Source organism: Ochotona princeps, chromosome 14, assembly GCF_030435755.1.
Source record: "Ochotona princeps isolate mOchPri1 chromosome 14, mOchPri1.hap1, whole genome shotgun sequence".
In the NCBI taxonomy this organism is placed as follows: domain Eukaryota; kingdom Metazoa; phylum Chordata; class Mammalia; order Lagomorpha; family Ochotonidae; genus Ochotona; species Ochotona princeps.
The window spans coordinates 45,988,283-46,010,158 of record NC_080845.1 but is presented as its reverse complement, the minus strand read 5'-3'; the positions used below and the strand labels follow the sequence as shown (position 1 = coordinate 46,010,158).

Here is a 21,876-nt window from a genome sequence, read left to right as displayed (position 1 = left end):
TAATTACTGAATGTTTAATCAAAATTTAGAACCTAATGTAGTCATTTATGAGCACATCACAGTGCCAAAGCAGTTAGGCTTTGCTCCCAAGTTTGGAAAGTGTTGGGTTCAAAATCAAATCCCAGGCAAGGCATGAGGATCCAAGAATCTCACCTTAGGTGCTGCGAGGTTGCCAATTCCACCTCTTTTGATGGATGGAAAGGAATCTGACTACAGGGCAAACAGTATCATCCTCCTCTCTCTCCTCTTTCCCCAATTCCCTCCACAGCCCTGCCCCCCCCCGCTGGCCCTTTCTGGGGACAACAATGTCCTCTTGTGAGTAACCCACAGGAACATATAGGTTTGTAGCGGTTAAACAAGTGAAAAATAATTTGGTGGGACAAATACATGAGTATTTTTTTTAATGTGGATTTTTTATGGTACTGTCATACAACCATTCACCGTTGAAGTTAAGTGTTTTTTTAATACCATTACTGAACTGCTGAAATGGATGCTAATATAGCTTGGAGTGCTAATGTCAAGTCCTGGTAATAAAAAAGACAGACTGCTGAATGAAATAATTTCAAGGAAAAAATAGAACAAAAGTGCTCTCTCTCTTGCTCTCCACTTTTATTGAATTGGGACTGACTGAGCCAATTGCTTTAGAAGTCTGTAAAACACAATTACTAGTGAGTGGACTGACCCACCAGTGCCCCCTTAGTGACAGAGCAGACAACAGAGGCAGCAGAGTGAGAGCCGCTGTCCCGGCCGGCCTGGGCCCTCACAGGCTGCTGTCCGAAGACCTGCTGTTCTCCCTGCCCCAATCTGTCCCTTCCACTTACAGAACCTAATTATTTCCCATTAACATGATAAAGTAACTTCACGCATCACTGTCCAAGATGGAGATGTCAGTTCCAGCAATTAAGGATGATGTGTCTTTTGATGTTCTTATTTATGTGGGTGTTTATGTATAAACACACTTATACATTATACGGATGCATTTAGATGAGAATGCTAACATAATTTTTGAGTGGCTGATAATTCAGATTGACATATGCAATGACAACATTGAGGCAGCACAATATATGTTCTGTTAGGAAGATTGGGCTTTCTATTTTCTTTCCTTACATCAAAATAAGAGTAAGCGAGCAGAAGAATTAAACTGGAAGTGGGTAACATATTTCCCCCTAGTTAATAAAAGAAGTAATAAACTCTGCAAAGTGCCAGAGTTAAGATCACTAACACTTTAGGCAGAACAGCTTTTTACCAGGAATTTACAACTCCTGTTTTAATTCAAGCAGCTTGCATTAGGACATAAAAATCTTGGTATTTTTTTAAGAAGTGGAATTTTATGAGAAATAACTGGAGAAAAAATGTCCTTTCCTAAAAAGTCTTTTTTCTGATTCACCTAGCCTGCCTCCCCCCTTCGCTCTCTCTCTCTCTCTCTCTCTCTCTCTCCCTCTCTCTCTCTCTCTCACACACACACACACACACACACACACACATACACTCACACACCAGCAATCAAAATCACCAAATTCTTTTTTTATGACACAACAATTTTTGGCAAATGTAAACTCCTTTCATATTCTGCCATATTCATTTATCGGAAGCTCATTGAGGTCTTATGGCAGAAACATTACATTATTTCTGAAAAGGCTTAAAAGAACAAATACTGTAAGTATTCAATTCAAGCTTATAAAGAAGAGTCGAGGGCCTGGTGCAATAGCGTAGCGGCTAAAGTCCTCGCCTTGAACACAATGCGATCCCGTATGGACACTCGTTCTAATTCCGGCTGCTCCATTTCCCATCCAGCTCCCAGCTTGTGGCCTGGGAAAGCAGTCAAGGACGGCCCAAAGCTTTGGGACCCTACACCCACGTGGGAGACCTGGAAGAGCTCCTGGCTTTGGACTGGCGCAGCATCAGCCTTTGCGGCCACTTGGGGAGTGAATCAGTGGATGGAAGATCTTCCTCTCTGTCTCTCCTCCTCTCTGTATATCTGCCTTTCCAATAAAAATAAATAAATCTTAAAAAAAAAGAAGAGTCCAATGATCCTTTTTAGCAAGAGAGCTGCAGAAGCCTTTTCCAGAGAGTGGATTTTACCACTTTGTGACAGGGACCCCAGCGCTCGTGGGCAGTCTATACCACCCTCTTTTGGTGCAGAATGATCTGTTTACCCAAGGAGAAGATTATCCACCAAAATAACTTCCTCAAATGAGTACATCTGAGACAGGTTCTTACCTGTGAAGTCTGTTGGAGGGTCAGACAGATGATAATGCGCAGGATAGAGGTGAAAATGAGGGTGACAACTCTTGTACAGTCTGAGTTCTGTTCCTATTTCCTGGATTTTCAAGATAATGATGGCATAAAGAAGACCATGTTTCTATGGGTTGTCAAAGTCCTGTAGTGGGCATTGTGGTGCAGCACCTTAAAGCTGCCACTTGGGACACCAGCGTCTTACAAAGGAGTGTCAGTTCAAGTCCTAGCACTTCGGGTACCCAGCCAGCTCTCCTCTTATGCATCTTGGGAAGCCGTAGATGACAGCCAAAATGCTTGGCTTGCCACCATTCATATGGGTGACCAGGTGGAGTTTCTGGCTCCCGACTTTAGTTAGCCCAGTCCTGGTTGCTGTGGGCATTTAGAGTGAACCAGCGAGTGGAAGATTTCTCTGTGCATGTGTGTGTGTGTGTGTTGTTCTGCTTTTCAAGCAGATGAAAATAAATAAGCATTTAAAAAGTAACAAATGTGGAGCATTGTGTTTGTGCAAAAGGAGTTAAACAGCCATAGGGGACTGCATCAGCAAACACTCTTAAAAAAAAAACGGTTTGCATCATGGAAGGGAAGTTATTTGGGAACCATCATGCTTTGTTGTCTATGTGGTGCACAGTTTTGTGGCTCTTGTCGTGGATGAGTGAGGGTCAGAGGGGGCTTAAATGAGCTTGTCGTGTATCCAGCTGGGCCAGCAGGAGGTCATTAGCAAGATCCGAGGCTCACTTTAGGCCTGACAGAGCCTCTCCCCACGACACAAGGAGACCGGTTTGCTCATTGCTCTTCTCTCAGTGTATAAAAAGAACCCCAGGGACAGGAATGACACTGAAGTTTATCTTACTACCAAAGTTTTGCTTGGGGAGGACACAACCAGCAATTACTCTGGAGGGGGATTTATTTTGTTTGCTTGCTTTTGATGGAAAGTAATGGAGATAAGTACAAAAGGCCTATTGATCTGCCGGCTCTATTGTGAAACCAAGTAGAGCCGTAGAGAGAAAATCTCCTCCTTGGCTTAAAAAAAATCAGAGGACCTGCACAACTTCACTTTATAAAAGAATATTGGAAATGGAGAGATGTGGTTTGATTGGCAAAAGTACAAGAAACGAAACAGCTGATGCCTCTCAAAGTTGGGAAAGGATTATCACACTGTGTTTGACAGCTAATTATATTAGGGCAAATATACTAATAGTTATCTCAAATTGGTGCTAAGTGGCTCATTTCTTGGAGATATTGCCTGGTAAAATCATGTGTATTTATTGAGAAGTTCTTTATAAGTTTCCAAATACAGAGAATGATGGAAAAAATGGATGTTGCTCTGCTTGAACAGGTGATAACAGGAGGCAGGTAACATGTTTTCACACCCTCACCTCTCTTGATAATGTATGCAGTGGCTCATCAGAGGTAACTCATGTTAATTTATTCCTGCACACCTGTACAGGGCTGAAAGTCAGGTAATAAGACAAGCAAAAACTAGACATCTCTGCTTTTTAGTTACAGCTACCCAGAGGCCTATGTAGGAACAAAATTAGTTCTGGAGACATCAGCAGGTTTTAATAAACCAAATACAGATGTCTTACTCCATACAAATCAAGAAGTTTACATGTTTCAATCTGGACTGACTTAACTGGCAATCAAAGAGAAGCTTCACACTTGGCACCAATGGTTGCTTTATATTTATTTATAAATCACCCTAAGCAAATATTAGTTTGTGTTAAAACTTACTCAAGTGGCTGAATCATGTTGAAGAGCCAGCATACACGCTTACCTTTCTGATCAAATTCAAGACAAATCTTGACAACTAATGGCCACTAGCTGGAGAAGACAGGATTAGGGCTGGTGAAACTCACACAGGATAAAAAAGCAGGAAAATACATCTTTCTAAATAGATCAGTGAGTTTTAAGCATGGAGACTTCATTTTACATGAATTTTGGAACTGCCAATCACTAAAATTGATCTGAGTAGAAACTGACATTGTAGGAAGTGATACAAAAAGCTACAGAAGACTACAGTTTATTTCCCCTGAACAAAATCCAAAGAGTCTTCCTTTAAATACAAGTGACTTACAGCTAGTCAACCTTCCTCTGGATCCAACTTCCAAAAGACAAGAGATGACCAAGGCTCTGCCAAGTCCAGTTAATTCTGATCATGATCTTGTCTTCAGAAATGTTGACTTTGTGAAGACAGCAGGTGCCAGGCCAAGTATCACCCATCCTCCTCAGGAGTACTTCATGCATATACTGCAGAACAGTGGGCCAGCAGCTATTCACCAACAGAACAGCTTCTGCATCGCCAAACATTTGAGGGATTGATAAGTGAGTTAGCCTAATGCTGGACCTGATGTAACAGTACGCGAGGTTGCCAGGGCACTCTTGCCATCCTAGTGCCATCACTTTACTTTCAGGGTTTTCTATAGAGAAAATTGTTTGCATTTCGCTTCTATCACTCTGAATAACGATGGCTCTAACCTTGTGAGTTAGAGGACTCTAACTTGGCACTTGGTGTTCCTTACCTTGCTCTTTGTCATCATAGAGAACGATCCTCTGGGCTGTTTATTTATTAAAGTGCCCATTTACAGCCACAGAGCAAGGACAGCTTTGATCCTACTCCTTAGCATCCTCAGTGGTAACAAACTTTGCTTGTGCTTTTCTCTCTCTTCTCTGTCACTTTAGACAAAGAACATATTGCTTGTAATGTTTCAAATAAAAAAATCTTCAACTTGATGTAAAAACTGTAGAAAGGCCATAAGCAATTGCCTGGGAATCTTTGTTCATGAGCAACGGAACTTATAATGCAGTGTTTAACATATTTTTACTTCCACCTTACTAACATGCTTCTCTGGAGACCAAAGCTATAACTTCCTCAGGGATAGCCCTCTTGGAAGGAGCCCAGGGAAGTCTGTGTGTGGAACTCCCTTAAGGTGCTGCAATGCTGAAGATATGATGGCTGCTTCGATAAGCAGGAGGAAGACAGGGGAGTTCTGACAGCCTTAGCTCAGACAGCAATCCCTATAGTCCTAGCAATCCCTGTAGTCCTACACATTTCTGTCCCTACTCAGAACCCCCTCTATTAGTGCACATGGAAAACACCATGAAGAGTGAATAAGATGAGGACCCTGGGCAGTGGAAATTACGGGTCTGAAGGTGTGAGATGAGACACAGGAGGGTCTCCAATTGGGAAGGCCTGTTACGTCAAGGTGATAAAACTTAGCTTTGCTTCATAGTGGCTTGTAGGGAGAAATAAACCAGGCATAAGCTTCCTGGCTTGTGACTGACACAGAGGCAGTGAAGAGGACCGAAGAGAGGTCTAAGAGATGGATCGGAATGGGATCCAAGAGCCCTGTGAAGAAGGTAGCACTGTTACAGGCTGACATCTGTGAAGGAGATGATGACAAGAGCAAGGCAGGAGAATCAAACTGTGCTTCTGCCGCCCGCCTGCTGAGTGCAGAGCCTGCACGCACGCAGCACTGTCTGCAGGCACTGGTGGCAGCGCAGCTCGCACCATGATAGGAGTTCAAGTCAGAGACTCAATAAGAACAAACACTCCCCTGCCAGGGAAAGAAAGATGTCAAAAATGAAAGGATGAAGAGTTTCTCTAAAAACTTCTAACCCAAGGGTTTAAAGAACTGAGTTTTTTTTTAAGCACAGTTTCAGATGTGAACCAAAAGTTATTCATTCTGTAATACTTTTTTTCAATTAGATTTTCTTCATGTATCAAGGCAAATTTCCAAAATTAAAAAAAATCAGGAAGTGTGATATTTTGCACAAATGTCTTCTGAAGTTTTGCTATCATTGGTGTGACTGGACACACCTGGGGCCCATCTGTGCTGCATGGACACTGATCTAAATTTCTCCACGATTGGCCAGTTGCCAACCTTAGAATATATAGACTGATACATTCCTCTACCATCAATAAATATTGTTCCTCAGACAAAGCCTTGGTCCTCCACCACCGTCTGTACGGGAACGTAAACACACACTCACTTGTGCTTTCCAGGAGTTTGACATAAATGAAAGCACAGAGTTCCAGGGCTGAAGCTCTTTGGTCCCACAGCTATTTATTCCAGCGTTACAACCTGCAGTATTTGCAGCAAACCAACTAAAACTGTTATAGGAATTCATGCAAATAAGCTTACACTTTGGCTTGTCTTCAAACACTCCATTTCCATAAATATTATATGCAAGTTTTCAAGAGTCTTCTATTTTTTTGCGTAGAAAAAAATCTAATGCATTAACCTCATTATCACTAGTACATTATTTCAAATGTAAAAGAATGGATATTACAAACATGAGGGAGATTAAGTATAATATGACATTTTACTGTTGAAAGTAAAGCTATCTTATCTGATGTATTTAGCCACTGTATGTGAGAAGCTGGGACAGCAAACAAATTGTGACTGCAAACCATCTCTACAGAACAAGGTAAATTGGGTGGGGACATTATTAATAAGACAGTGCTCTTCTCAAAGCAGTTGGTAAGTTCTAAAAGAAAGCCATTTAGTTTTCCTAGTTTGCTTTTATAGGTTGATTAGGTCCCTTTTCATTCAGTGGAAGGGAAAAATATATATTTTTTTATTTTAAAAGGGATTGATTTTTTCAAATATGATAACAAACCAGAGCAGTCAACAGACTGGTCCCTCCTTCTCAGGAGTATCTGGATTACATATTACTTTGTCAGAGTGCTCTACCTAGCTGGTAATCACTATCTCATTTTTAATCTTCTTTTCCCTACAAATGTTTAATGGAATTTTCCCTACAAATATCTTTAAGAGTCACTGTAGAACCAAAGATCACATCTGAGAATACGGAAAAACAAATTACCTGGTGTGTGAGTTGAGATGGGCTGGTGTGTACTGGGAGCGACGTGCTCACAAGCTCATCCCTGTGAGTGCAGAATAACTGGTACCCAGCACTGTGCGCCTTGGCACAGACCACTTATATTCAGTTTTCTTTAGGATTCATACAGAACACAGAAGGGTTTGAGCCAGCTGCTTCTGTTTAAGCCCAAGTGTTGCAGAGCCATAGCTGCATAGCGAGGCTGTGAAGTCATCTGCAGGCTGCCCCTAATCGAGTCTAATGGATCCTGAATGTAGATGCATACGTGCCTGTCCGTGTGTGATTCCCATGATAGCCTGTCTTTCAGAGATATGCTCAAAGGTTCTGCGAAGCGAAACAAGAAGCCCTCACCACCAAACCCTCTCCCCAGAGCAGCAAGAACTTTGGTCTCATTTTCCTCAGATATTTTCATGATTCTGAAAGAATGCAATGACACACTGTATACTTATGTAAGGAATGATAACATTTCTGGTTATACCTACGGAGATGCAGGCTGTCTCGATGTCCTGGACCTATGGGTCTTTCCATCCGTAAATTTCTGTTTCTATATTGGATAAATATGTGTGTATGAAGATAATATACCGATTTAATTAAAAAAGCCACAAGGCAAAGCAGAATTCTACTTCAAATATATATATATATAAATAAAAAAAGAAGCTGTGGCTTCTAAGTGAACGTTTGTGGGGAAGCAGGGAACTGTATATATGGTTAATGGATTCACGCTCAATGCATGGAAACACACACTTACACACACATGTACACAGCAAACAGAGAAGAATGGCGTGCATGACTGGGTCAGGTGGCATATGACTCTGCATGCTTAATTATGGCAAGCACCAATCGCAACAACCCTTCATAAGCAAGGCAGCTTAGTCATCTCATGATCATTGTGCATAAGAAACATCTCAGTTGGATTTTTTTTTAAATGTTAAATCCAACATGCCTGAAACCAGCACCCTCCACCCCCAGCAGGAGCAGCCCATGGAGATTTACTGACCTGTCTCTGCTGCGGCGAGAGGGGAAGGCAGCATTGCAGCCAGCCACCGTGCACACATGCATCTCTTTCAAGTGAACGTTCCTGTAGTGAAGCTTCACGCTGTAGGAGCTTTTGAAACTCTTCTTGCACACGTAACAGATTTTGGGGTCTGGGCTAGAACACAGGTCCCCTTCTGGGGAGAACTTCTGAGGGCTGCCATAATTCAGGGATGATGTAAAACTGTCGTGCAGGGCAGCCATGCTGGCCCCACCACCATTGTACAGTCCATACTGGCTCATGTAAAACATGTCATACGTGGGATCTGTGAACTCTTCTTTGACTTTGATAACGTCCTCGTGAGAGGGTTCTGTGTGGTTCTCCTCTGGCCTCTCACTGGTCATCAGGACCTTTTCGCTCACCTCACTATGGATGTGTTCATCCCCTTCCATGGACTCCTCACCCAGTTTGGGTTCGGAAGACTCAGACTCATTTTCATAGTCTCGCTCGGGCTCTTGGTCCTCTGAAGTCATGCTGTCAGCCCTTCTTATTTCAGTCCTTGAAATGCACCGGGGCCTGTTGTGCTTAGAAAAGTCCTTCACAGACATGCCTGGGCTCATCTCCTCTTGGGAGTGGCAATGATTGTCATGGCTCATGTCGTTGACCACAGCTCCGCCATCATGGGGGTCATCATCTTCATCGTCAAACTCATCAGCAGTGTCAATGATTTCCTTCTCGATCTTCACAGGCATGCTTGACTTCCTGGGCTTTTTCTTGGGTGCCAGGTCGGCACTGGGCTCATGGGTGGCCATCATCACGGCTGGCACTACTGGCTCAGAGGGTGGTGGGGGGTGCTGCTCTATGGTACCACTGGTTGGAATGATGGGGCTGGTTGGAAGGGAAGTGGGAGGACTCACCATCTCCCCAGGGGTGAGTAAACTTCTATAAAATGGAGGAACTGGTTGTACAGTCTTTAGCCCAGAAAACACCAGCTGGCTAGGGAGAGGATTCTGTAAGACAGGGTCTAGTGGGGGAGTGGTAAAACCCATTGGGGGCCGGCCAGGACTTGTGAGAGTGAGATTTGATTTTGTACTTGCTATGACAGGAGTGGCAGCTCCTGATGTGGCACGAATCAAATCTTTGTCTCGGTTATTCCTTAGCATGGGCATGTGAAGGCGAGGGTTGGGATTTGCACTGTGGCGATTACGGCTTCGGAGGGAGCTGAAGACCATGTTGCAGCCTTCAATGGTGCAGCGATGTTTGATCTTCAGGTGAACAGCGTTATAATGGATTTTCAGCGTACCTTTGTCATAGAATGTTTTCCCACACGCATTACAGAACACCCTGCCTTTCCTAGAGGCTGATCCCATCCTTCTCATTCGGTGAATCCGGAATGAGCTCTTTGGGTGCTCCGTTTTGGACAGATCACTGACGGGGGCAGAATTTTGAATCGGGGAGACACAGGCTGGCTCGGTTTTGGGTTCCACATTAGTGATGCTGGTCAGGGCGTTTCTGTTGGGTGTCTGATCATTCTTATAGGGTGTCGGAGACACTTCAGATTCACTGCTCTCATTATATTCATTCTGGGTGGACAGGCTGGGCTCCCGCAGCCTCAGTCCTGGTTGCTCTAACAGAAGCCCATTGGGAGGCAACCCCAGGAGAGGGGCTGACACGGGGTTTATGTACTGGAATGGCAGCAGAAATGCAAGGCTGTTTGGGATGTTTTCGAAGTGATGAATGCTGGAAGGATTGCTGTTCTCTAAGTGAGCAAGGAGGCTGGGACTCCTGGTGCGATTATTGCTCTCAATGAAAGTCCTTATATCTGAGTCTGTCTTTGAAGATGGCACAGCCACGGCCTGCCCTTCTTTCTCCTGAATTGCCATCAGCTCCACGATGGATTTGGTTTCTCCAAACCGCAGGAACTGCTGAAGGGTGATGATTTCCTCTTCTCGAGACATGATGGCCCAACGGTCCAGTACCTTGCCGGCAGCATCCTACAGGCCACATCAAAGAAACAACAAAGACAAACACAAAAGCTTATTGATTGTGCATAATTATTCAATGCAGTTGAAGGTGCTCTGGCTGCTCATGAAACACTGAGAACAGGAGCAGAAAACAACATGCAAGCACTGTTAATAAAAGTCAACCCACAAAGCAAACTTCTCTGCCATGCAAATGTAGTCATTAGAGTCACAGTTAGAGAAACAGATTGAGTTTAATAATGTCAAAGCAAACACAATGGAGACCACTGGGGCTCTGTGATCTAACACGCCTTCAGTACTGCTATTTTAACAACAATGATCTATATACTAGGCAACTACTTACCATATATTAGTGTAAGACGTGAACTCTGGCTGTGCAACCCAGTATAAATGAAAAAAAAAGGTACCTTAATCCTTATTATACAGTGACACCCTAAGAACAAATTCAGTGCATTTTGCAAAATTTACTTCTTTAACACAAACAGACATGATACTGAATTCAATGTTGAAAAGTCCTTTAAATAGAAGTTATATGAATTTTTGAATCAAAAAGATGAATCAAGTAGCATTACTCCACTTAGTTCCAACACTAAACTGCATCTTTTTTTTTCTTTTAAATGACTATATTCTAGTCCCATTTGAGAGAAGACATTTTCACAAGGTGCAGTAAGGAAGATCTTGCTTGTAAAAAGTAATCATACCTTTCCTCACACTTCAAAGCCAGAGTTAGACTTGAAGTCGCTGACTTTTTATGATCCTTTTATCAATGGTAGTCATAGATATTTGAAAAGTAAACATGTGATGGGTTTAGATAGAATAAATGTGTGGAAAGTTGTCTCAGCACCCTCCTCTGATAGTCCATGGAGTCCACAGAGACTACACATCAGTAATCAGCAGTGTTGTTAAATATACATTAAAAAGCATTTCACACTTTCATTTTTGCTAGTAACTATGAGATTCGCCTGGAGGTAGGACTTAAAAATCCTGCACAGTAACATTGGGCAATCCATTTCAGCAAGGATTGAGAGAAATTTATTCACTGAAATAATGACTCCATCATTTTTTAGGGTGGCAGGACACGACACTTTGGTACTCTGTGTGAGTGACACTTGCTCCACGAATCAGTTTAAGCAAGCATTAAACCAAAATGACATAGCACTTTTCAATCAAAAAGGACAACAAAGCAGAACTGGACAACAGAGATTCTAAAAGATGCCAGCTGCAACGAATGATCAGTTAATGTGACTGGTGGAAGTCACAACAGCATGGGTCTCGTGATAAGCTACCCAGGGAGGGGTACAGTGCCACTTTGGTGGTAGACTAGTCAAGAATTTACATCCTCTACCCAATCAGGAGAAAATGTGAAACAAAAACAAAACTGAAGGACATGCCACATGGGATCTTACCCTTTAGTGTAAAGGTCAGCAAGAATAGATTTTACAATCATCAGTAGTCATAGCTCCTTGCTAATGCTCATGCTGGGGGATGGCAGATTACAATCTGAGCACTTGTATCCCCAACACTCCTGCAGGAGACCCAGGTTGACTCCTGGGCTCCTGGCTTCACTGTGGTTGTTGCATGCATGTTCCGTGTGAACCAATGGATAGAAGGTCTCTCTTGGTTTACTGTGTGCGCTCTCGCTCTCTCTCTCTGCCCTTTAGATTAAAAACGCAAATAAATACTTGTTTAAAAAATTCAAGAAAGGGGGCCCGGCGGCGTGACCTAGCGGCTAAAGTCCTCGCCTTGAAAGCCCCGGGATCCCATATGGGCGCCGGTTCTAATCCTAGCAGCTCCACTTCCCATCCAGCTCCCTGCTTGTGGCCTGGGAAAGCAGTCGAGGACGGCCCAATGCATTGGGACACTGCACCCGCGTGGGAGACCCGGAAGAGGTTCCTGGTTCCCGGCATCGTATCGGTGCGCACCGGCCCGTTGCGGCTCACTTGGGGAGTGAATCATTGGACGGAAGATCTTCCTCTCTGTCTCTCCTTCTCTCTGTATATCTGGCTGTAATAAAATGAATAAAATCTTTAAAAAAAAATTCAAAAAAGGTGCAAGGTAAAAATTTTGAAAAAAAAACCCTTCCTAGTTCTAACAATTCTAGGTATTACACTAAGATATTACACTAAGTGGAACAGGATGAGGCTAGAAGGAGCAGCATTCTTTTGACTGTGGCAAAGATTTTCCTCAGTCTTTGGTAAAATGTTCCTTCTGGGTCAAAATCATTACTACTGATTTTATTAAGTAGAAATGTGTCATCTACTTGAATGATTTTTCTTTATTTTTAAAAAGAGAAGCTCGGACAAGCTTGTGCTGTTCTTTATAGGGTTCATGTATGTGAGTGTCCACAGAGCTTAGAACAATCACATCATGATGTTGGCGCACAGCAACTCCAGAGGATTCCGGAATTTTGCAATTGTCATTTTCAAATAGGGGGATTCTGGTGTTACAGGTAAATAGAAAAATATGTGGTGATTTCACAGACATTATGTTACCACAACACTATTATCAAAGCTCTCTGGACTGCGTAGAACATTGTGAGATGAGAAATCAAAGGTGAAGAGTGGAGAGATGGATTGCCGTGGTGTTTCTCAAGCTGGACCCCAATCTGAGCAGTGCACAGTCACACGTTTGTTCCTGATGCTCTTCCTTGGTAGCCTGTACCTAAATCTGCATGTCAAAAATGTACTGACACAGATGGCAGCCTCTGGTGTTAAAGTAAGTCTAGAAACCAGAGCAACAACTCAAACCCACCTGAGGCATCTTACTTCCATCACCGCCCCGCTCCCCCTCTCCCAACAACACAGCACTGTCCTGTCTGTTCCTCCTTTCTCCTGGCCCATTACAATGCCCATTGCTATTTCTGAAACCATACCTTAACGATCATCTACTAGTCCCAAGTAGCTGTCAATGCTACAATACTATTTTGTTAAACCACTTACTATCGGTGGAAGAGACTCAGATGGGCAAGAGTTAGAACCCAATCATAAAAGGGAGGCTTCATTTATGGTTGTGATTGAGACAGCGATTTGTCCCCACACAGCAGAACAATTCAACATCTGTGCAGAGAATTTGTGTTTCACGAGCGGACGCATATCTAAAACTACACTCAAACAGGAATCTCCCTGGCAAGACAACTCAGGCAATATGACTTGTCACAGTTCTTTCCAAAGAAATGAGCATTGATTCGATCAAGATCTTCTAGTGCGCTCATGTTCACAAATGGAGAATGTGTAGCAAGAGCGCAAGTGGATGTTTTATAAGGAGCTGACAAGCTTGTTGTTAAGAACAGCTACCTGTGTTAGTATAGCCAGGGATAAACTGGTTGAAGGGAGTTAGGAACCATCAAAAGGAAAAAGGCCTGGGATTTTTCTAAAGATCATTGTGACAGAAGTAAGTACCGTCTGGTGCAGTGATTCTCAAACAGTGGCTTAAGCTTAGGGATGGGTTTGTGTGGTATTCACAATGGATCACTGTCAGGGGCACCTTTTTTTTTTAAGAAAAAAAAGCAAAGGAAGTTTGCAACTGAGAGTTTCCACTTAAAAACCTTTCAGACAATTTGATACTTCTGAAACAACTAAAGACATGGTAATATTTTTTAATACTTTATTTATAAAATCCATGATACAGTTTGCTAGGTATAGGGATCCCCACTTCCCCTCTCCTTCCTCCCTTGCCATCCTCCTTCTTTTCATTTCCCCCCATATTATTAAAATAGTATATCCCTTTATCAATAGTCAAAAGGCCAACATTCTACTATTTAAGTGTATCATGGAGTTACAGGTACAGACAACTGTAGAAAGTCCAATATCCTATTGTCAAGATGTATTTAACAGTTTCATACTGCAATGCATCATCACTTCCTAATATTTAGTCTCCATTATACAGGTTTTCTAATGTTTAAGTCTTAAGGATAAATCAATTTTAGGATATCTATACAATGGAAGACTAAGGGGCAATTAACGGGCATCAATTCCTAATACACACTTTAGCAGCGATGACTCAAAACATGCTAACAATGAAAGACACACCCAAAATACAATGTACCCTACCATCCCAATCATGTGGAAATCTAAAACAAGAGAGGGAAACTAAAGTTTATACAACAGAAAGTAGATAACTGTGGGTAGTGGAATGGACTGACTACAAAAGAACACTGGGGAACTTTGGGGATGTAAACGCTCTATATCATGACTATGATGTTTTGGGGCTATATCATGTTCTATATCATGACTATGCTGGTGTTTAACTGACTTTATGGACTATGCACTTAAAGTTAGTAGATTTTACTGCATGGAACGTGTATCTCAATGAAGGTTATTTCTAAAATTAAATCATGTAAAATGTATAAAATGTTGTACCCACAACTCAATAGTCACACTTTCTACTACTTATAGGCCATCTAATTTCTGGAATCCTGCCTGATATTGTGATCAGAGCACAAACACTTTTCCATTTTCTCCTACAAATACAGGATGGAAGATAATCCTTCTCCGACACAGGAAGGAGGTGCAGGCGCATACAGTTTTTGCTAATAGCATATGTAACCACAAAAGTTTGGAGACCACTTTTCTACAGAGCTAACACCAGTATGTGGCAGCCATGGGCCATACACTCACCTTCATTAATACATTGTGAGAAAGTTGATAAACTAACTTTACTTGTCTCCACTTGCCTCCTGGTTAGAACATGATCCAGAAATTAGGAGACACATTATGTAACTTCTGGGTCACCTGAAGAGCAAGTGATAGGCTCCAACCATTATCTCAGTGGATAAAAACAATAGCACCCCAAAGGGGGTCACCAGACAAGAGAACTCCTGGATGCAACCTGTGGGTTGCACAGAGCTAGTTTTGAGTGCTAACCATAATGGGAGTTTGAGGGAGAAGTCTTTGCATGTTCCAAATTAATTTTAAGAAAACAAACTAACTTCTCCGTACCACCTCTACCCTATAGTTGGTAGAAGGACAAGTTACCTATTCTGTTTACTTTGAAAATTGTACTTCTGAAATGGCTACAGCAGCTAGTACTGGACCAGTCAGAATCCAAGAGCCTGGGACCTAGTCCAGGTCTCCCACTTGGGTGGCAGGGACCCAACTTCTAGAGTCATCACCTGTTGTCTCCCAAGGTGTACATGAGCAGAAAGCAGGAAGCTGGAACTGAGAACAGAGCCAGCACTCAAACTCAAACACCTTGGTATTGGATGTGGGTGTCCAAAGTGGCAAATTCTTCACCCATATGGCAAATTCTTGTCCCTAGTTACTTGTTTTACAGCTAAGACAGCATACGTAACAAATAAATATTTCAACTTTAAATTGTCCTTCTTTTAGAAACATTTTTTACATGTTTAGTCAAAACATTGAGCAGATCTTGGTGCTCTGCACTGCTTTCAGAGCCAACTTTGTTGTACATTATATTCTGTTCTTTGATTGGATTTGGCAGTCAAGTGTTGTGCATGGTTCATTGTCTGTGTGTCTGCCTGGTGTATGAGAGCATATTCAAACAGGCAAGAAAGGGAGATGAATACAAATGGTAACAGAAAAAATTCCTATTGAAAATGATAGATTCTGGGAAGTACTTAGGGAAATTTTTCAAGCAATGTTGTGATAATTTCTGAGAAACACTTGAACTTATGTGGGAAAAGAGCTTGGTATGCTTATTTACTTCAGCAGATTTACATTTAAACATATTTCTTGCTGGGCACTGTCTGAGAAAGATGCACTTGCAGCACACACCACTTACAGCAGGGAAGCTTGTTTGTGCAAATAAGAAAATTTTACCATTTTCTGTTCACACAAAGTTCTTTTATGGGACTGCGCTTTTCCAGGATTTTAAATGAACACTTCTAGGAGGCCAGCTGAAACAACTGTAATATCTGTAATACACTCCTTCATAATATGATTGCAACAAATGGTTCAAATTAGACTTAATTTATTTTTTAAATCAACATTTGTTTTGGGCAATGAAAACCCTACTCAATTTCCATGATTTGTAAATTTCTATTTCATAGAATTTCTCAAGAGCGTCACTTTTCCTTTAACATGTGGTGTTGGCCCAAAGCCTCTGGACTCCGTCTTGTCTTCTCTAGGATAGAGATCTCCCAGAAGAGAGACTCATCAGGGTATGGCATAGACAGAAAGACTTTCAGGCAAAAAAACCCAAGACTGATTTTTTTCTTGGTAACATTTATCCATGGGAATATCTCCTTTAGAAAACAAATAGGAGTTCACTTTCTTCATCTACCCATGGCAGTCTTTATGGCGTGAACAAACATTTGAGCTCAGTATGTAGCAGTTTGCTGTGATTACAGAAGCTGATGCTAAACTCAGCACATAAGATTAAGAAAAAATGAGTTGAAATTTCTTTTTCTATTCCTCCTCTGCCCTCTAGCACCCAGGAGAAATGAACACTACAGGAATATCCAGGACTGGTTAGAATCCTGGAGATCTCACAAAATCTTTTCATGTAGTTTTCTATCAAGAGGAAAATACTTAGTCCTTGTTGGCTTGCATGCTGCCATTGAACTCTTTTCCCTATAAACACTGCTTGCACAAACTGGCTGACCTTCTAACAGTTACTTTTCATGTGCACACAATAATAAACATGTACATATATTATTCTCACTATAAGTCAGACTTATAACATTAACCACACATGACTTTAGAGAATAGGAGAAGAAGGAGGTAAAGTACCTCAAATTACTTGCAAACAAAGTACAAAGTCAAGGTCGTGCCTCCCCTTGTGTGAAACGAAGCTGGAGGGGCACATCCCTGGACAGCAGAGGGACAAGCAACACAGTCATTTAAGTGTAGGTGCCAGTTCTGATATTCAAAATAAAATTAAATTAAATTTATGTAATGTATTTTTCTGATACACATTTGGAAATGTTTTCTCAGTGGAGATATAAAGTATTATTAAAAGAAAAACAGTCAATGATAAGTCAACCATAACACCCTCTCAAAATGATCACCTCTAAAAATAACACTATGAAAATAGCAAGGCACCCTTTTACAATGGTTCTTGTGATTTTAGAAATATATTGTTTAAAATGTATTGTGGAAAATACTAACAATTTAGAAAACTTAAAAGAAACTTGTTCAATTTTAAACTAGAAAAAGATTCTTTGTTACATAATATTTTTGATTATGGATCAGATAAGAAAGTACAGTTTATCGACTACTATCCCCCCTTTCCCTAAATAACAGTACAACAGGTTTATTTAAGAACTGTAATTTTGATACATCACTATGGGGTTACAACATATTTAATCACAGAAGCTTCAACTGAGAGCTATTAAAAGCCAGTCAGGATTTCTTTCTAGCACCCAGGAATTTGGGCTTATCTGGCCATATGCATCTCCTCCATAGGCATTTCTTTGTAAATAAATAAAACAGGTGTCTTGCTTTACTATATTAAAACAAAAGTCAGAGGAATAACTTTCTGCAATGTTAGAACTGCATTTCAAAGAATCACAAGCATTTTTCAAGTTACCTAGTTCCGTTTTAAATCAAGCTTGAAAACTTTAAAAGACAAATGCATTTTGACATTTAGTAACAGTATATTCCAAATCATTTCAATTTTAAAACAGAAAATCTAAAATCTAGTGGATATATACCTAGCATAGCAACCTTTAATATTTAATTATCCCTGAGTCCTGAACTTCAGCATAGACTATCAAACTCTATGCTTGAAGACTAAAACAGAGTTTGTTTCTTAAAGTGTCAATTTTGAATTATGCCGAATATAATTAACACACATTCAACCTCAGGAACGTGCGTGAGTAAATCTAAGTTCTAGTCTTCTTGCTCCTTGCCAAAGTCCAGTGTGGCCATGAAATAAGCAGCACCAAGCTTCAGTTGCTCAAGGGTAAACAAAAGCCTTACTGACATTGCTAAACTTTAGCAAAACCAGCTTTAAAATTCCAGCATTCTATGCCTAGCATCTGGACACACAAATCATTTCAACTAAAACATTTGGAACCCCAGGGTAGATACTTTTACTTTTAAACATCTTGTCTAACCATGCCTGCTTTTACAGCATGCCTGCTGACTGAAACTACGCCTTTACATGACAGTCCCCGTTTTATCCTGTGTGCGGCATGTTTCCCTTGATGCTTTTATCTGGTGCTGCTTATCTCTAACATGATTAGAAACACTAATTCTTCTGGATTATTTTTGACTCTTGGTTCAATTCCATGATCAGTTCAAACAAAAACTTCACTCGGAAACCAGTGAAACTCTCAAAGAAGTCCCTAAGAGTCCTTGGAAATCCCCTAGATCACAAGAGCAGGGTCTGTGAAAATTCTGCTGCTCAAACACTGAACCACTCCCAGCTGCATGTGCTATACTGCAACACAGCTATGTCCATTTCTGTTGTCTTCAAGACACCTTGGTGGTTCCAAAACATAGCAGCATGTGTGTACAGGGGGCTCTTCCCCCTTCTCCCCCGAAAACGTTTAAATAGATATGCATTCAACAGTCAGACATAATCACTGGGATCCTAGAGGGAGAACAGTCTAATGGTTTGGCATGGCAAAGCAACAGTTGGAAATCCTCAGAGAAAGCAAGGGAAATGTGAGAGAAGTGAGGCATGATCTGCATTTTTCTTTTCCCTAAGATTTCAAGAGAAAGCCCATATTCAGGAACCTGAGTCTACTCGCTGTGCAGTCAACAAAACTCACCAGCGCTCCTGCTGCTATGGCTGCCTTGAGGTCTACACCCCTTAGCTTTACAGAGTCACGTTCTGCCTCTGTGCTTGTTGGAAGTCTGCATTTATGAGGCTGTGCTGCCAAGTCCATTTCTAAACACTAATGCCAGAAATGCTAGCACTTCCTGATGTGCTGCCCTATCATGTCTGAAACAGCCAAAACGGGTGTAAAACACTGTTTCTGATAGTGATTTTATGCATCAGGTACAAGCCCAAGTCGTGGAGCAGTTGAAGGCCACAACCTCTGATCTCTGCAGTTTTATTTGTGCAACCAAAATTCTCAAACTAGTATAAAAGCATCAACGCTTGAGTGGATGATTCTACTCCATGTATTAAACTCTGTATTACTTCACAGCTGAAGCTGAAGGGCCAACCCTAAGAACTTCAACATTCTCAGTAGGATGTGAGGGAGCCAGGGAAAGAGGCATGGGACACACACCAAGCAGTCATCCATGCAAGAATGAGGATTGGGTTATTCCCTAAAACACACTGAGCACTGAAGATGTATTGGGAGGTTAGACTTTGTTCTTCTCTGGGTGTAAGAATAGCAGTAGAACACAAAGATTAATATCCTTCCTTAGCATTCATTAGGGAAGAACACATTATTATTTGTGACACACACACAAGGCTGTTGATATGCATGCACTTTCCTTTGATTGTTCGGATTAAGTGTGTGTCTGTAAAAGGCATCTACACATACACATGTGTATAATTATAAATCTGCATATGCATTAACAGTTTGTGTTTCTGTGTATTTATGAGCAGCTATCAAAGTACTTATTACATACTTTATTTGGGCACAAAAGAGAGGTGATTTGGGATCAGTGGCTGAGTGAATAAATACAGATCAAAAACAGCATAATCGGAGTAAGTAATCAATATATGTTACCGTAACAAAAAACTCGGAGATTCCAAACAAGGAAGGATGAAAGGCGGAAGCAGCATTAAGGAGCACCAGGCAGTAACGGCGTCTGCACGCCTTAATACCCCCTTCTCCCAGCAGTCCTGACTTTCCAAGCAGCCCACTTCTCCACATTAACGGTAGTCATTTGGAGAGCAGCAAACGTGCCATTAGAAGCACTTTTACAAGTGTATATTCATCCACCAATTAGCTTAATGTGGCTGCTTTCTGCATATTTTCTATCCAGGCTTGCACAAATCTTATTAATATTTCCCCCTAGCGCTTTGACAGATTACCTTGTCATTACGCATCCTGGAGCCTTTTAAACAATATGGGTAAACTACTGTTTGCGAGGTTAATGACAATTATCCCCTAATTACTGCATAAGTCACTCAGTCCACTTTATCTCATAGGCAGGGTTCTGCTCTGTGTCTCTGCCATTGTGTCACTGTAAATGAATCTTGTATTGCTGTGTTTATCTGCCATTGCCTTGTAAATCATGCTGACAGAAGAATGAACAAATTACTGCATGTCATCACTTAAATACTACTTCTGAAATTAAACTAAAAAAAAAAAACTTTCGGCATGGAGCTTGGATTTTAGCAATTTTACAATTAGTACCAACATCTTCGGAGTTTTAGGTTGCATTTCAGTGTTGATAGCTTGTCATGTGGTAGTGGGAGTCACGATTGAGGAGGACCTGGGGGTGAGTGGAAGGTGAAAAGCAGTGGGGATAAAAGAAAAAAAAAGACGCTGAAATAGTAATGCCAGTCTGACCTCCTGAATGCATTTCCTACTATTTAATAGCTGATAGGGCATTCTGGAAGTATTTTCCAAGGTTTATCAATTCTAAATCAAATTAAATGGGTTAGGGATAAGCCACACTCTCCAGCTGGGATCATTTTTTTCGGTTACTTATAACTACTCCAGACATAAAACATAGAATCTATGTAATTGAGAACAGATAATGTAATAAAGGCCACAGGCTAAGCCAATTTCATTGATGCATTTTTAAACATTATTAAACAGGTTCAGAAACACTGTTTCCAAAGTTGCATTTGAAATTGTTTAACAATGTTTACGTCAATGAAATTAGTTTAGTCCATTGCTGCACTAGGGTGACTACATCTGCTCTGATACAATTTACAGGGAAAATTAGGACAATATGAACATCTTTAAACAAAAAATAAAAAAGATTGAGTCAGCTGCACATAATCTGGAAGAACTTGTTTTTAATCTGAAATCTATGATTCTGCAGATTATCGGATACATAAATGTTTGTTAAAGAATGGGCAGAAACATCTGGCTTCCTGAGATGGCTATTTAATGAGCATATTAAAACATTTTGAAATGGGAATCATTCATAATGCCTCTGTTTGATGACATGAAGGTGGCTGATAACTGGCAAGTGTAAATAGCACATCCAACCCAAACCAAAGGATGGCTTTCAACTATCAATTAGTGAGGCGGGTACGGAGTGGGCATCCAATGGCTTTCTGACAGCTCTGGGTTGGTAAGCAAGGGCTCACAACACTGATGAGAAAGCTGTTTGGTATAGGCATGCATGCACACACATCCAGCACCTTCCAGTGTACTTGTGGGACAGCCTGGAAGAAAAAGCTGCAGCAAAAGGAATGGAAAACATGAAAGGCAGAGTTGACACACTTAGCCCAGGGGCCTGATGGATTCTAAGCACAACCCCTAGGGCTCCGATCCCCAGGGACACATCTTACTGTCCGCCTTGTGTTCAGGCAATGCAGCTTCCATGAAGCAGGTGCTGCAGGCAAAAATGGAAACAACAGAGCATGCTCTTTTCTTTCAGCCTCTCCAGTTAAAGGGAATGAAGGCCCAGTTAAGACATGATAACTGTGTCAGCCACTAAAGAATTAAAATCTATTCTGATTGTTCTAACTACCTAGGCTAGCTATGGGTATCAAACTGAGGAAACTGAATTTCTATTTGCATTTCTTCATTGACAAATAACATCTGTATTCATTTACAGGTACAGTATTGATACAAGCGGTAATGATCAAGCCATGGTAGTTGACACTTTTATCTCTTTAAATATTACCATGCTTTATATGAGGAAACATCACACCCTCCTCCTTTAGTTGTTTCAGAGAACAGCAACTATAATGACTCTGCCTTTTCCCTTTCCTAACGTCATTCCCCTTTCTGCCTTCCTTGGAAAAATCAATGTGTGACTAGGGAATAATCAAAGGAGTTAAACTCTCAGT

General features: G+C 41.3%; 1 protein-coding gene across 1 annotated transcript in view; it reads right to left on the bottom strand.

Annotated features, from left to right (window-relative positions):
• The window catches only part of BNC2 (basonuclin zinc finger protein 2), a 432,023-nt gene that overhangs the window by 10,354 nt on the left and 399,793 nt on the right, over window positions 1-21,876 (bottom strand). Inside the window, exon 7 of the mRNA XM_058672661.1 lies at window positions 8,078-10,047. Within this exon, the coding sequence (XP_058528644.1) occupies window positions 8,078-10,047 (1,970 nt within the window). The remainder of the gene's footprint in view (window positions 1-8,077; window positions 10,048-21,876) is intronic.